General features: G+C 45.4%; 1 protein-coding gene across 1 annotated transcript in view; it reads left to right on the top strand.

The window, feature by feature from the left end:
- dlgap2a (discs, large homolog-associated protein 2a) overlaps positions 1-16,914 on the top strand; it is a gene marked incomplete at its 3' end in the record, with an annotated part of 134,119 nt that overhangs the window by 87,252 nt on the left and 29,953 nt on the right. The window contains exons 3-4 of the mRNA XM_079175051.1: positions 3,194-4,341; positions 13,687-13,901. Coding sequence (XP_079031177.1) covers positions 3,194-4,341; positions 13,687-13,901 — 1,363 coding nt within the window. The remainder of the gene's footprint in view (positions 1-3,193; positions 4,342-13,686; positions 13,902-16,914) is intronic.

Raw genomic sequence — 16,914 nt, 5'->3', positions numbered from 1 at the left:
CTATATGTCAAGTGGATTGTTTTAGCCTTCAGCGTGCAGAGGACAACATTAAGGACCCCGGCCTTTTCCTTTCTTAAAAATATCCGATATTCTCATCCGTCTTCATCCGCATGATCATTATTGTCCCTATCAACATTGAAAAGCGTGATGGCCTGACACTCAAAGATGATGTCGCTGGATATTGTGCTGAAATGTAATTGCCAACCAGTTTCTAAATTCATCCCCCATCCTAGCAGTCCATCTCAGCAGTTGGCACCCTCGCCAGGAAAGCCGATAATGTGACGGCAGGTGCTGGTATCAGTGTAAAAACAACAAGCACCTCTCTCTGTCCACGGGTGTCACAGATACTCGCCTCCCCCGTTGGCAGAGCACTCGCCAGAAGGACGCACACTCACCGAGAGAGCTGCTTTCCCTCGAGTGTAAAATATGAAATACCCTTTCGAAATGTGTTGCAGGACTCACTCCTTGAATCGTGCGTCTATACTTTTTTTCCTTTCCTTAAGCAAAACTTTAATTTTGTATCAGCAGAGGAAGAGGTGGAAGGAAAAAAAAGGAGAAAGAGATACGGAGGGCGGATGAGTCCGTCATCTGTCGTATAATCCCGGGAAATGCCATAACTCCTCCGGTAGATAATTTATTCTAAGCAGCTCCCTGAGATACCTCAAGGAAGAGTCAGCCGTCAGAGAAAGGCCTTGGAGTATATAACTTCAGACAGAAGTGTAGCATCAAATCAATCAATCATGCATCATCATCCTTCTGCTGCAACGACTAGCAAGCAATTAACCGGACTCAAGCTCAGGAAGTCCACCTGATTTAGCCTGTAGATCTGTACTCCGTATAGTGATGTTTTTGCATGTTACGCATGTTCACCTCTGCGATGTGCAGCCTTACCAAAGCAGTCCCTCCTGAGGGGAAATGTCCTCATGCATGCTTAGAGCAGCCTGGATTAATTTTGCATCGGGCTGCGGAGTTAGACGTCCTCGTGTGAGACTGGTAAACAACGAGAATTTGTTTTCATCTCGACAGATGGAAGACGACAGCAAACGGAAGAGCAAGGCCGCTCCTCAGGGGTTGAGATCTTAGTCCTCATTAAAAATAAGTTTGAATGGAATACATTTTATCCAATTTGAAAGATGAAAAGAAACATCCACTCTTAGTCACAATTCACTGACATCACAGAAGTCGTTCCCGCGATCTTGGACGGGTTGGATTTGCAAAACTTAGGCTTTCTTAGAGCTGTTTGCAAAATAATCAAGAGGAAAATCCTCAATCTACCCAGTGACAAACATACTGAGGGTGCAGTGACAGGGCATGGGGGGGGGGGGGGTTCAACAGAGAAGTGAGTGTGAGTGAAGCTGACACAGATGTATTTGAACGTAGAACCTCCAGTAAATAGAATATGTTTCAAGAATAAATTAATTGTTGCAGGAAAGGTTCGGAGATGCAAACTTTTTGAGTAATGTGGGAATGTTGTAGGATTTTTGACAAAGTGTGATAACGTAACTTGATTTGTCAGGTATTTAATTTGTAGGATTTATTTGTCAAACCTTTACTTTTCCAGGATAGTCTCAATGAAAAGTAGTGAAAATAGAGGAGGCAGTTTGTGTAATATGACCTTATAAAGTGTACCGGTGTTCCGTTCTACGGTTGTATAAGGTGGACAAACTAACGTTCAACATACCAGACCATATATCCAACCCCTCATTGCAGGTTAGTCTCTTTAGGGCCTTAATAAAGCCTTTATTCTTTCATTTCTAGTTTTGTCCGAACCCTTTAACATTCCACATATTGTCCATCCGCAAAAGGCAATTTAAATTAAGAGCCCTGAGAATGACTGGTGATTCCTGCTCAGGTTAATTAAAATGACTTTTTTTTATTTCATTTTATGGCACAGCGTTTGAAGGGGAGCTCCTTCTGGAGGCTTTTGTGGCTCCATAAGGAGGTGCATGAGGTCTTAATAACTTTGCTCTAGTGATGTCACCTGAGTCAGCGTTGGTTGGGGCTGAAGAAAAATGGGAAGGTGTGGAGTTAGAAAGAAGTGCGCTTACCAGACCTCTGCAGCCCGCTCTTCATCTCTGCTTTAGGCTAACGGCTCGAGGCAATGTTAGAATACCACCGGTATGAACATTTGACCTATAGCAGTAAGATTGGATCATTGGAGCACCTGGATGAGCCAAGTTAAGGTGTGTTTTACTCCACAACGGTCCTAGGAGCCCTCTTGCCCATCTTGTTAATGGTATCTATGTTGATATTTAATGATTAAGTTCCTTATGATATTTTAAGAATTTATTGATTTGATTTGTGATTTTTTGACATTGATACAGTTTAAAAGTGCTACAATTTGGCCAAAAACTCCCATCCTCCTCTCTCCCTCTTACTGTAGCTCATAAAAGCTCAGTTACAGAGAGAGTGAAGGTGCACGGGTTTATGAGGCGTGACATTGGCAGACAAGCAAGCTTAGATACGGCTATTCTTTTTTCTGTTTGTTTATTTGCTGTTGGACAAGACAGGATGCAGATACGTTTAAAATATGACCTGGGCTAGCTATTCGGCTACAATATTCTGTTTTTCATGGTGAAGCTATGTAATGAGGAAAGACAGACAGCAGGTAACTAGAAATGCTTGTTATTAATAAGATTCTACACTTTTTTAATCTCGGACTAAATGGCCGGCAGAAACTAAAAGGAGGGAGGGCGCAAGTCTCCCAAGGACGCCCCTCTGGCCGTATGCTTCACAGCGCTCTCCTCGGGGCTTTGACGGATGACACCAGCGCCACAGAGTGATAGGCTATTATTTCACTTTGCATTGGATAAATGGCAGTGCCGGCTCCGACCTGTCGCCTGCCTTTCCCTTTCTTCCATTCTCTCTTTCTTCCCCGTCTCTCCTGCAGTATGCCGTCACAGACCTCCGTAGCAGAGATGAAATAGGATGGATTTTGTCTGTGCAATCTGTTGATTTCACTTTCACATTTCAGATGTGCTACTTTTTCGACTTTTTGAGTTTTTCATGTCCTTTGTGGTTGAAGTGGATGGGGAGAGTGAGCGTATGGGGCGATAATGACCAAACTGTCCGAGGCCTAGTAATTCGGTGCTAAGCTTTTTTCCCCCTCGTCTTTTAATGTGATTCTTTTTCTGGAAAGACGCTTTTTATTTTTTAACCCTGAGTGTGATCTAATATTCTGTCTCTCTTTCAGACCAGCAGTATTCATGGTCGCCCACGCAGTACTTCGATGAGGACAGCTACTCCTCTCCACCCAGGAACATGAAGGGTCTCTCTGGCGGCCGCCCTGCCCAGCTCCACATCACCTCTCCCACCTCAGCCCACACCTGCGGCCTGGTTGAATGCGACCATTCCCTGGACCATCACCTCCACCATGGCAACTCACGGCCCCCCTCCTACCTCCTCAGCCCCACAGAGAGCTGCCCCCTGGAGAGTCACCATCGCTGCTCCCCGCGGAGCTCCATCCACTCTGAGTGCATGGTGGTACCGGTGTCCATGTCGGCCACCGACCACTCCATCTCTAGTAGCACTTTCCCCCGCATGCACTATGGCAGCGCAGCGCGGGAAAGCGGCGGCAACAATTCCGGCGGCAGGGACTCCCGAGACGACGGTGGCTCCTCCTCGCATGGCGGCAGCGGCAAAATGAACCGAATCCCAGCGAACCTCCTGGACCAATTTGAGAAGCAGATGCCCCTGCACCGGGATGGCTTCCACACGCTGCAATACCAACGCACCTCCACCACGACCACGACTACAGAGCAGCGCAACGAAAGCCCCGGGCGGATACGCCACTTGGTCCACTCGGTGCAGAAGCTCTTCACAAAGTCGCACTCTCTAGAAGGTTCCTCCAAAATGAACGGTACCAAAGGCGACTCGCACCGGGACAACTCCCACCACCACCATCACCACCACCAAGGCCACCACAAACACAGCAAACGCAGCAAGAGCAAAGAACGTAAGTCCGACGGCAGCGGCAAACAGCGCTCGGGAGGCTGGTGGAGTTCGGACGACAACCTGGATAGTGACAGCACATACAGAACGCCCAGCGTCATGTCACGGCATCCCGTGGACCACATAGGCCACTGCTACCCTGACTCGATGCACGGCCACCTGGCTGGAGACCTGTCGCTGAAGACCTCCAAGAGTAACAACGATGTCAAGTGCTCAGCCTGCGAGAGCATCAGCATGGCGCCGGAGGGAAAGTTTATGAAGAGGAGCTCTTGGTCAACGCTAACGGTCAGCCAAGCCAAGGAGGCCTACAGGAAGTCCTCGCTCAACCTGGAGAAACCCATGACACCCACCGACCTCAGGCTCAACCCCAGGCCCTGCCACTATCTACAGGTGAGTTTGGCTTATTTTTGCCATGTGTCAGTTGTGCACATTCCTTTGATGACGATTGACTTGAATGGAGAAATTCACATTCTGATATTTAGTGTATTGAAATGCAAGGATCTGTGTGTGGCTATAGGTGATGGGTACTCTGAGGGTATTGGTGAGAGGAGAAGATGGTGATTTGATAGCGCCAAGCGATTGAAGAGATGATAAAAACATCCATTTCATCTCTCAGCCACTACAGTGATTGAGCCTCCGGTCACCATAATGTAAAATGCATAAGAACCTGAGGCACTGTAGCACAGAGGAAAAAAAAACATCAATCCCAAAACTTAAGCTTGTGTCGTACAACACAAAGCAATCTCCTTCTACAGGCGTTGGCGGCGAGTAGACAAGGTAGAAAAGTTGCTCATCCCCGCTGGATTCCCAATTGATCTACAGGGTTTTGTCCGTAGCTGCCCTGGATATTACAATGGGAACCTGTCCTCGGGCTCAGCGTGCGGCTGGCAGCAGCACAGCAGGACAAATCAATTAACTCCACAAATGATCTGCGCTGGAGGGGAAGACTCAGCCATGTGAGAAGAAAAGACCACAGAGCGTTGTTGCTTCGATTTTGCATAGGTTTCAGCCCTGAGAAGAAGGTTAGCATTTAGCCCACGATAGGCTCTACGGGAGACCCATAGCTCCGCGGGGGATCAATTCCGAGCGAGTCAGCACTTTACACCGAAGTGTCTCACAGGTTTTAAATGCTTGCTGGCGGGGATATGAAAGACAATCCCAAATTGCAAAGGCTGGGGAAAAAATAGATTGTGTAACAACGCTGCTCAATACACAAGAATGTGATATCTGATAGCGTCACGTAAGTACCGCCTCCAGCCAAAAGAAAAGTGAGCACCTCAGCACGCGGGGAGAGACGAGGAGGAGACTCCGCTCGAAGCAGGAGTGTGTCGTATGGATTAGAGACTGTTGTAAACGGAAAGCCAATACATTACTCAAATCAGCCACTGGAGCCAAGGAAGCCACTCAATCTGAGCTCACGTCAACAGAAAATGTTTTAGAGGACTCATCTTGACCGGCGTGTTTTTAAACATAACCGATGATCATTGTGAACGGAACAGGCAGTGCACTCATCCACTCAGAATTGTTACAATCCCACTAAGTGCAGTAATCTCTCAATAAGAGAGTCGGATATGCTTAGTGCCCCCCCCCCCCCCCCCCCCAGCTCCTTGAATACTTCCATTTGGTCATTCAGCTGAGGTAGTGTCCAAGTCGTGGCACTATAAACAATTTCTAAAAATATCCTCCTCCTTTCTGCCGCAGGGCTAAATTTAGCCCAGCGTTATCAATCCAATCCGAGCAAGGGTGACACATCTCCCCTCCCATCCCCCCCCCCCCCCCCCCCCCCCCGGAGGAGAATCAATGCCCTCTCAGGGAGCTGGGAGATGTTTCCAGGGAGAAAGTTGAGGGGCAACACGCTGCCGAGGTCTGTGCCTCTGTGGACGCATTTGGATGCCCCGGGGAACAGAGGGGAAAAAAAAGGAGCTGTTTTTTGCTCAGGGTGGCTACAGTCGTTGCTCGTCACCGGGAGCTGTCAGGCAGAGAGATAGAACCAACAGTCAGGGAGGATGCTTTGCACACACCGAAGGGGTCACATTGAGAAGTTTTCCCTTCCTGCTGCTGAATTGGGATTACCCACAACTGCCACGCAATGTAACAACATAAGATGTATCCTGGGAGAGTGTGTGCACTGAATATCTGTCTGTGTGTGAGTGAGAGTGTCTGTGTGTGTGTGTGTGTGAGTGTGGGGGGGTGGGGGGGTTTCTTCCTTTTTCTATTTATCGCACACCAGATGGTTTGATGATGTGCTAGTCACCTTGTTTGCGTCCTTGGTTGATGACGGAGGGAATGAAAACCTTTCTGAAGTGTTGCGAAAGGCGAGGAGACAGCGGACAGAAAGCAATGCGTGACTTGTCACGCTGAAGTATCTGTCTGTTAATCTCTGTGTGAATGCAGCAGGTGTGTGTGCGTGTTTGTGTTTGTGTGTGCGTGTGTGTGTGTGTGTGTGTGTGTGCGTATGAGAGATCGATTAACTGAACATCGGGGGAGACAGAGATAGAGTGATATTGGCTGCCCTTTCTCTGAAATGACAAATGTTGCGGGATCGGACCTGGCATTGGCCATCGCTCTCTGTCTCTGGCTAAGTCATTTCACAAATTAGCCCCAATTAGTCCTCCCCAAGACACACACACACACACACACACACACACACAAACATAGTTTTTAGGATGCTCACAGGTTTGACCGTGAGCTCGATATTAATGAAACGAGGTGATTGTGGCGAAACCTTCTTCCGTGAACACTCTCCAAATTAGATATGCAAATGCACCTGGACTGCAGCAACAGCTGTAATTAAAGCCTCCTCCACCTCCTTTGCACCCAGTCCATAACTTCACCGCACAATAACTTTGTCTTACTGACAACTCTCAGCCTTGATTAAGTCAGCCGCTCCAGCAAACGCTACTCCGCTCTCTCCCCCTGCATACAGTCCTGTAGTACAAAGGGAGGATTAGTCTTTGATAGTTTTGCTGATAGGGCAATGCGGAGGGATTTAATAAGCCAATTAATTGCCATGTTGGCTTGCCAAAGGTGGAGCTTGAGAGGCAGAAAGGCAGCTGATTAAATTACAAAAGGGAAGTGCAAAGCAGCTTACACAAAACTGGCACTGTGACTGAAAGCTACAGTAACACCACCACACAGGGGTTCCCTAACTTTTCTTTTTATTAAGGGGGTTCCCAGACAGCTATCAGGCCTTGAACCTCTACTTAGTAAGATTTTGTCCCAGAGACTCTGGGATCAGACGGCAGTTTGTAGCCTAATGTTACTCGTCTCTGTTGCCTGAGGCGACAGCGTGGCTCTGTGGTCACCACCGTGACGGCGAGCATCTGCTCATATTTGTGTTTTATTACTTCAAACCTTAAGTTTCCTTCAATTCTAAGAGGAGGTTGTCAGGCCATAACCGTTTAATTGTTAAGCACATTCGTCCATATCTTCTTTGTGTGTGCAGCTGCTCTCCAACGCCAAATCAATACGATTGGCCAGCTATGAGAGCGTCCTAATGTTTTGAGGGTTTACTACCAGTATGTGCTGCTGTAGTAGCATTTTTGTCACTGTATTAGAGTCTTTTAACATAAAAGCTCATGCCATGTGGTGCCCTGTCCAAGAGGTACAGTAGTACAGTAGTACATCATGATTTATTCACTAAGTCAGTTTCCATTGCACTTTGCTTCGTTTTGCTTTTATCGATACAAAACTACTTTTCCACCTCAGCCAAAGGTAAAAACTTAAATTAGATAGTTTTAAAAAATGTGTTTTAGTGTTTTATAATTTCCACCCCGATGTGTTTATGCACAAATTGAAAGTGCGCATGAAAAACAGGTGGATGGAAATGCACCCAGTTGGATGGGCATCACAGGATGTGTTATGAATATTACACTATGTTCAGCGTTGACCAGTGAATTACCACCGATGAAAGCAAACTGGCGAACAAATGTCAGCCCTGTTATTTGGCAAGTAAAAGGTAAAAATACAATAGTGACGACAGAGAAATATCATGAACTACTACAGGAATAATTCAAAATATTCTTGTAGGATTTTATCCTGAATGTCCTTTTCTTCAGCTGCTAGGCCTGCTGGGAGATTTTTTTTCCCAGAGGGTCTGCCCCGGGGTCTCCTCCCAGTCCTGTTGTGGATGGAAACCTTCCGGTGGGAGGCAACCAAATGGTTTATTTAATACCAAGATCCTCCTGAACTGCTGAGCTTCTCATTTTGTCCCAAACACTGAGACCCGTCACAATGTGGAGAAACCTCAACTTGGCCAATTAGATAACAGAAACATAATAATGATGGATAGTGCAGAGGTATTCCTAATGTGTGGATGGATGAAAGCGTGGAGTCGTGAATATTGTATGATGCGGCAAAGCAAGGCGGGCAAAGAGTGGGAAGGGTCATCACAGCATGAAGGAACCATGTATCCATTTATATGTTATACTCTTTTTAAATTTCTCTGGTTCCTTTTGTGGGCTGTTTTGACTGAATTGATTTGTCCTGTCAGGACAAATCAATTCTAAATCTTGCTCTGTTGTGATGTCCTTTGTTTCCTAGTTTGACTTTTGGTGATCCCCAGCGAGTGTTTATTTGCACAAAAAGAAAAAGCCTGTTGAAACACAACAGGTCTCACGGCTGCATAGACGTCAGGTATATTCAGGGTACAGCATGTGAAGAAACTATGTGTAAGCTGCAATTGATTTCTCAGAGTATGATTGACCTGTTTCAGTACTTTACTGTCGGTGCAAAGGCAAATGCTTGCATGCTAACACAATGGTTAACATGCTAAATAATATACCTGGCAGGCGGCCAGCAAAGGGGCGACTTCTGGTTGCAAAAAGAGGTCTGACTGTATAGAAGTCTATGAGAAAACGACTCTACTTCTCACTTGATTTATTCCCTCAGTAAACATTTTAAACACAGGTGTATGGTCTCAATTGCTAGTTTCAAGTGTTCTTCAACACAGCATGATGTTCATTTAGTAAATGATGATCCTGTTTAGAGTAAAATAGAAGATGAATCAGGGTACGCTTTAGGGCGTGGCTACGTGGTGATTGACAAATTGTTACCGAGGCGTTGTTCAGTCTGGGTGTTTTTTCGTGTTTTACAACTTTAACGCTTTCACGGTTCTTATTCAGCATTCAGTTGTACTTAGGTCCATCCTCTCGTGTCTTTTACTGTTGTAAAAAAACAAGATGGCGATGGACAAAATGCCGATCCTGAAGCTTCAAACTGTAATCCACAAACCAATGGGTGACGTCACGGAGACCACTACCACTTCTTATATACAGTCTATGATACCCCAGCATGCTAGCACAGTCATTTGGTGCATTTTGATACGCTAAAGTTAGCATGTAGCTCAAAGCACTCAGCATGGCTGAAGACTCTTGGTCGAGTTATAAGTTGTTCGACACTAAGGCTCAATATGTTGGTTGAGTGTTAGACTTAGATTCAGAGTTGGTAGATTCAGAGAAATGGCATTGTTTTTTGCTTCCGCTATTAGAATCAATCAAAAGGACAAGATTACGGAAGTTAGTTGGTCAGTTTTTCCTTTTCCTTTTATCGTCGAGCACGTCTGTTTACACCTCCTTGCTAACATCTGAAGGCATAAAGTGTCAGTAAATAAACCACACGGAGACGAGGCGAACACAGACACAATGTTGCATGTGTGGGCGTGTGTGTGTGTGTGAACGAGAGAGACGAGAGAGGAAGAGTCGGTGGTGGGCGTGCGGTAGGCGTTTGGTCAGGTAGGCTAACTGTTGGCTAGTAAGAGAGAGAAAAAAGAAAACGGCACCTTCTCTAACACACACACACACACACACATACAGCATATCAATGCAATACTGTGGGAGGAAGTGAGGGGCTGGAGGCTGGTGGGTGGGAGTGGGAATGATAGAACAATGATTGAGCTCTCTAACTCTCTCTGTCTCTCTCTCTCTGTCTCTCTCTGTCTATCTGACTTTATTTCGTAACTTAATGGCAATGACTTATGTTTCTTAGTGGGAGAGGTGCTGTATATAGGTAGAGCCGCAGAGTTAATCAATGAAATGCACTGCTGCACTGCAGGAGCATTGGCTGAGGCCTGCCTAGCCAGCACACACACACACACACACATAAATACACACCACACCCCCTGTGGGTGAAGATTAAAGCACTGCAAGTAAAGGAAGACACACACACACACACAGCCAATATGCCAATGTCTGCTTAATCCTGCTATGAGACACTGATCCATTTCACCGATGTTCATTTATTGGCAAAGTTGAAAGGCTTCAAAAGAGCTTCACAATATGTGTGAGGAGTTGTTGTCATCAGAAAAAAGGCAAATCATTTCCCCCCAAGTCATTCCTGTTCTTTATTGAGCACAAGCCAATAAATGATAGGAAGTGAAAGTTCTGTTTTTGTGATAATGTGACGTTAACTATGGATCTTCACACTTGAGCTGTGAATTTTCACACTGCTCCCACAAACTTCTGAACAGAACAGGATGTGGCGCATTTATTTAGGGACAGTGGAATCCTCAAAAAACGCCCCGAAAATACACAGAATACTTGCACGTGACTTGTGGATGCATGCTCACCACTGAATCCCGTGGCCTTCCCTTCGTAGGATCGTTGGTTCATGATGACAAGTGACCGTATTTCAACTCCATTGAACAGGCTGGGACGCCATGTGTGTTTTCCCAGCAATCAATAGGAGCTGCTGTTTCGTTATCTGCACAAGGAGACACGCTGCAATCTATTCAGTTTATCAGCGAATCCAAATTAAACAAATCTCACCACAGCTTGCGCCTGTCCTCTGGCGTTACGTTCATTAATTAGACGTCTAAAAATATCAAACCCCTCCAAGACTTAATTAACCCTTTGACTCCATTTGGTAGCTGATGCATGCCTGTTTTATCAGAGTGTGTGTTTGAGTGTGCGTTCAGGGTGTACATCTGTGCGTGTATGTTTTGGAAAAGGGGGGGGGGGGGGGGGCGTGGCAGTAAGCTTACGTTTTTCAAATGCATGCATGTCCCTTTCTGCACGGCTTGTGCATGGAAGTGCATCTTTTTTGTGCGTCGTATGCATTTGCCGTTACCTTCTTGTTATGATGTAACACCATGCTTGCCGTAAAATGTGCTACCGAGCTTTACAGACCGAGAGGACGCACCATAATACGCACCAATCATCACCCCCCCCCCCCCCCCCCCCCACATGCTATCATCCCAATATAGATGAAAGATAAGAGTCAAAGGCTGCTTTGACCCAGCATTCTCTGTGAATAACAAAGAGTGGGCTGTAATAAAGCCATAATTGATCAATTATTCAAGCTGTTTTGATTTGATGTGACACTCGTTAGAATAGTAATTGTGTGTGGGCGTGCTTTGATGCCAGGGGTTAGTAGAATTAGTGTCGGGGGGGGGGGGGGGGGGAGTCGTTTTTTTTTTCAGGATGTAAACGAACGGATACCTTCATTGTTGTTGATGAATTGTATGTGACGTCTCTGACGTGTTTGCAGTTGAAAAATGTTTTCCGTTCAGAATTCCAGCTGCTGTTCTTGTCTTTCCGATACAAAACTGCTGTTTTTTTTTTTATTCTTGACGGTACAGTGTTGGAAATGGATAATGTCTGTTTTTGTATCTCTTTGAATAATAATTGCTTTTCAATTGTTGTTTTCCAATAGATGACATTTGCCTTCCGAAAGTGATTAGAGTCATGTGTGTGACGCATTAGTGACATTTGGAGGCAGCCTATCTCCTCCTGACATTTCCCACAGCCCGTCAGCTGTGCCGCCCTGTTCATTGTGAACCTGTGAGCAGCGAGTTAGTCACTGAGGAAAGTTTGAGAAAAACATAGTGCATCAGTGCTTTAAGTACAACAACACATTAATACAGTATTTGAATTACGAATAGTGGTTGGGAGGCTATTTTAACGTTCGCCTTTAGTACGGCTCTGGTCCAGGCTCACTATAAAGTCAAGTCAATATAAGTCAGATTTGACTTAATGAAATCTAGAGCCGGGCGGATTGGCACTGCGCCACGGCTGACCCGGCTGCCAGGATGTTAAAGAGACGGATGGATGCGTCATTGAGGCCTTCAACTTCCACATCGAATGTAATGATTACTGACAATGTCATATTTTACGAGTGCAAAATCATTGACCATGTAAATGCGTGTCCAGCTCAAGCTTCTGACCATCGTCAGCAAAGTAAAGGAAGGGAAACAGGGGAAGAGAAGCGAGAGAGGTGTGTGTGTGTGTGCTTTTGTGTGACCGCAGAGGGTCTCTGCATGTGTTGTATCGTCTATGCGTGTGCTTGAAGGAGACCCTGACTCAGCAGCGACTGTCGTTGTCCCAGTGATTGAATTATGCTGTACTGTTTCACTCACGCAAAACAAGAGAGTGTGTGTGTGAGTTAGAGAGAGAGGGGAAGAGCGAGTGGTCTTGTGTGTAATGAGCTTGCAAACAGTCATCATCAGTTGTTTACAACGAGTGGAAATGATCCTGCAGATTTTAATAAACCACACCACCGTCTCTAATACAGAAAGGATCACTGGATAACACTTCTACGTGTTGTGTAATGGCGCGAACAATAATGGAACCCCGTTTTTTTCTTTCACAACAGAAAATAATTGGTCCACACGACCTGTATTCACAGACGTGCTGTACTATTATATCGGTTACATGTGGTCTGCTTGAAATGGGTTCCAATAACAAAAATTGCCTCTGTGAGCAAAGCATGCCAGACTAATGTCAAAGTGCATTAACCTCCACTTACTGCTGCAGAGAGCCTGTATCCAAGACACTCTGTTTGTCTTCCTGCTCGCTCCACATTCCACATTTAAGACTGTCGTGATCGGCGTGAAACATTCGCTCCATATGTAGTAAAGACGAGCGCAAGTGAGACACCCTGTTCTCACTCCAAATGGGATAATAACGGTGGGGATGTCTGGGTACTCGATTACCTGGTTTAACGAGTGGAAGACAATTTCAAAAACGTAAACTGCCCGGCTTGTTTTGATGGCAGGTCTCCATGTGCGAGAGCTACGACGAGGGTACACAAAGGTGGCTCCCTTTCTCCATTTTCAAGCTGTATATTGCCGGTAATTATGATTAACAGCCCAGCCAAATTCATGACATCATTCCAGTCAAGGGTTTTTCAGCAGATTTTAACCTGGCCAAACTACAGGAGCGCTAAAAGACTGAGCAGCTGTGGGAAGGCTTTAATGTGTGTTGATTCATCGGGAAAATGGTCCTGTGCAACTCAATGGGTGGAACTAACTGTGCAAGAGAAAGGAGGTTCAATTCAAGTGTCTATCAAATAGCGCAATGCTTCATCACTGGGGAAAAACACTGTATTTTATGTTTTCAATGCTTTAACATTGCTCCATTTAGCTCGACGGGGTTCAGAACTTAAGAGAAATCTCTTCATAAAATCCTTAGAATATATTCAAGACTGTATTATTGTGCTCTTGTAATGCAGAGGTGGGGATATTCCAGAGTACTATTATGACATTTTACCTACGGTATTGTGAAGATACAGGCAACGCGTAAAACCTTGCAAAAGAGTTATAGGATGCATAACAATATCCAAAGACAGATCCCTGTGATGAAAATTCAGCAGCTACAGAGTCCGATGTTTTCCTCAGGAGGTGATGAAACCAAAGCAGAAATAAATGGGAAGGTGATAATGGATAATTGGGCAATGCTCCCAAACTGACCAAATAAACCTTTTATTACATTGACTGTTTACGCTCCCCATGCCACCCAGGTGCCCCAGGATGACTGGGGGGGTTACCCTGGCGGTGGGAAGGAAGACGAGATCCCTTGTCGTCGGATGCGGAGCAGCAGCTACGTTAAAGCCATGGGGGACGAGGAGAGCGGAGAGTCGGACTCCAGCCCCAAAACATCGCCTCAGAAGTTGGTGCGACCTGACGCCCTGGTCAAGGCCATCATCAGACCCAGGGAGCTGCTGGACTCCCAGAGGTACAACACATGCAGCTTTAAGATCTTAATAGTTTTTTTCTATTGCATGTCCTCTGCTTATGTTTTCACTTCACCTCAGAGGTAGATGTCGCAAAGCGAACATTGTCCATCGTAACAATTCATCATTCAATTCAACTCTCGTTTTGTGTCTTGAAATCTTAAAGTAACCCTGTGGATAGGATCACAGGATATTAATCTATTTATATCATCTCTGTTTGTTTGTAAAAAAAACTTTTATACCCGCTGATGTAGTGTTCCCTGGGGGGGGGGGATTCCCTAGGATCCAAACTGGGCACACTGAGGTTTTTGATACTACCACCTGGGTGTGCCACAGATGTTATTATCATGTAATTAAGCTTGTTCCAGAAAACAATGTGATTTTTTTGGAATGGGATTATCTCAACGCATGTTTGTATTTCCATGACATGCTGCTTTGTGCCTTCCTGTTTTACATTTTCAGAGAACACCTTTTGGTCCGCTTAATATTTGCTCTTGTTTTGATCATACTTGTTACATTTCCTCTTGGCAGTTTCATTGTGCTAGTAGTGCCCCACCACTACACCAGTGTCGAGAACTTGAACCCTGTGCTCATTAGAATCCCATCGTGCGTATTCACATCTGTCTTCAACTGTAAGAAAGTGTTCAGCGGGTTCTTCTGGGATGCGTCCCATTAAGCGGTGAGGAAATAGAGGGCTTTTGTTGTGGTTCCTCGACGGCGGAAGGAAGTGTTCATAAGAGGATTACATGATGAGACGAGCTGAAGACAATGTCACATAAATATGAACACAAGCAACTTTTTTGTGGAGAGATCCATGGAGAGTTACTATGATTACAGCATTAACACATCCATTAGATTAGAATGAAATGAGAGAATAGAGCACAAAAATAGACTAACCTCAGTAACGCCCCCACACTCACCCCAAGGTATTTTCTAGGATTGTGTTATCATTAAAATGAATATTAAATCTAGCTTTCTCGATAGTTATGTGTGTGCAAAGCCAATTAGAGTAGATGGTAGACTGCAGAGGTTACTCTACTCTAATGCAGTTTTAGGTCAGAAATGGATCCCTCTTACTATCCTGCTGCTTTTACTTTGTGTTGTACGTCCTGAGAGTTGTCTGCTTATCCTTCTGCTCCGTATTTGCTTCACCTTCTGTTCCACCTCACATCGGTCTTCATCTTTATTTTGATCATTTTCAGTTCCAGTTCACTTCAACACATGGCACCGCACAGAAGACCTGGTTGTTTGTACCGTGTCATTTCTCCACAGTTGGATGCAGTTTTTCCTTTTGTAATGCATTTCTGTTCGAGAGAAGTTTAGAAGTAACTTACACTTTTGCTTGAATGACATTGTGTTAATCAACGGCGTGTGGTAAAAAACTGCAAGTTTGGTTTCAGAGGAATGTGCTTTTACAATGTGTTGTGGGCCTCCCTTCATTTATGACCAATTAAATCACCTGTTTTCTGTCCCATCAACTAAAACCAGTGTGTGTGTGTGACTTCAAATAATCCAAAGCTATGAACAAAAAACTGCAGCTTTTATGCTGAATTCATTGAAAAATGTGTCTAAGTCGACACAATCTGTGTACTTTCTTCAGTCCCTCTTGTCAGTGTCTTGATCGAAAAGAAAATGTGGATTTTTCTTGGACAACTGCAGCATTACTAGCTAGTAGAATGCATCAGTGCTACAAAGTGCATTATGTCCAAACGAAATAATAAAATCTGAAGTAAATATTTGGGAATACAGATAGAGAAAGAGAGGGAAATTAATAGATCCATTCTGTGTTTATCCAATCACAAGGCACAGCAGTGGCTGAAAATAAAATACTATGACTGCTAGAATTATTTTCCAAAAGGTTTGGGATGCTGTTGCTTCGTCTGTTGGGAGCAAAATGTGAGTATCTCCTATTTCGTGTCTCCTTCATGCAGCGTGTTTTTGCTCAGGGAGGGTTTGCTGGACTGTGTAGAAAAAGCTCTTCACAGGCCTGCAGCATGAACGGCACTGTGTGTCTGTTCCTCTTCTGGTCTGCACGAGCCCAAAGGCACATCATCTGACATAAACTGTAGACATTATGCAGGGAAAGACCTTGTGTCTGACCTCAGTGTAGAGTGTGGCCTGTGACGAGACACGTCGCTGCAGTATGTGATGTCGGACAGTCGCAGCGAGCGGCAGGGATACACGCATCGAATAACGCTGATGATTCCCTCAGTCTTATTGTCATGTCCTCGTCCCTCGCTCTACGCGCTGACGACCCCATGGTCATTGCCATTCAGCAGAGGTTTGGGAATTGCTTCTCTCTCGGAGAGAGCAGCATTTTCCCCCGGAAGCCGCAGCGAGCAGCACCCACAGAATCGGCTACCACTGTTAACCTGACCCTGATGAGAACGCACAAACAGAATAAACGATGAGCATCTCTGGCAGAGTGTTTTTGGACGTCTCTCTGCAGGATGACAGGAGAGAGAAGAGAGGCCAGCAGAGATGTTCCGCTTTTACAGTCCTAGGCAACAGGCAATAGCATGCTTACATAATATGCCAGTAATTCATCCCCAAGGATATATAATGACAAATCGAATGTTGCTGATTGCGATCAGGCCGGACCATAATGATATCTGTCGGAGAGGATGCAGCCTGTTCAACAGCTCTTTTACAGTGTGAGGTAATGTATGAGGCAGCTACAGTGAGGTATGCTCATTTCCCCACATCTTGCAAAGCTTCCCCTGGCTATCCATGTTGAATCGCTGTAAACAGTGAATGATTTATGACGATGCAACAGCAGGAAGGGCTATCAGTTGCAGTTATTGTACTCCAAGGCCCCTCTACATAATGGCTCGCTCCGTGCTCAGGCCGAGGGTCTGCTGCTGGGCTCAGCTGAAAGGAAGATATTGACCGGCATGGATCAGCCTGTGTGGCCTGCGTCTGAGTCCATTGACAGAGGAAGAGTCCTGATACAACACTGAACCCACTGGAAAGAATGCCATAATATAAATGGACACATATCAGTTTTGTGCATCC

This window comes from Pholis gunnellus (genome assembly GCF_910591455.1).
Source record: "Pholis gunnellus genome assembly, chromosome: 15".
In the NCBI taxonomy this organism is placed as follows: Eukaryota; Metazoa; Chordata; class Actinopteri; order Perciformes; family Pholidae; genus Pholis; species Pholis gunnellus.
The sequence above is the reverse complement of the archived record's forward strand: the minus strand, read 5'-3'. Positions and strand labels throughout refer to the sequence as shown.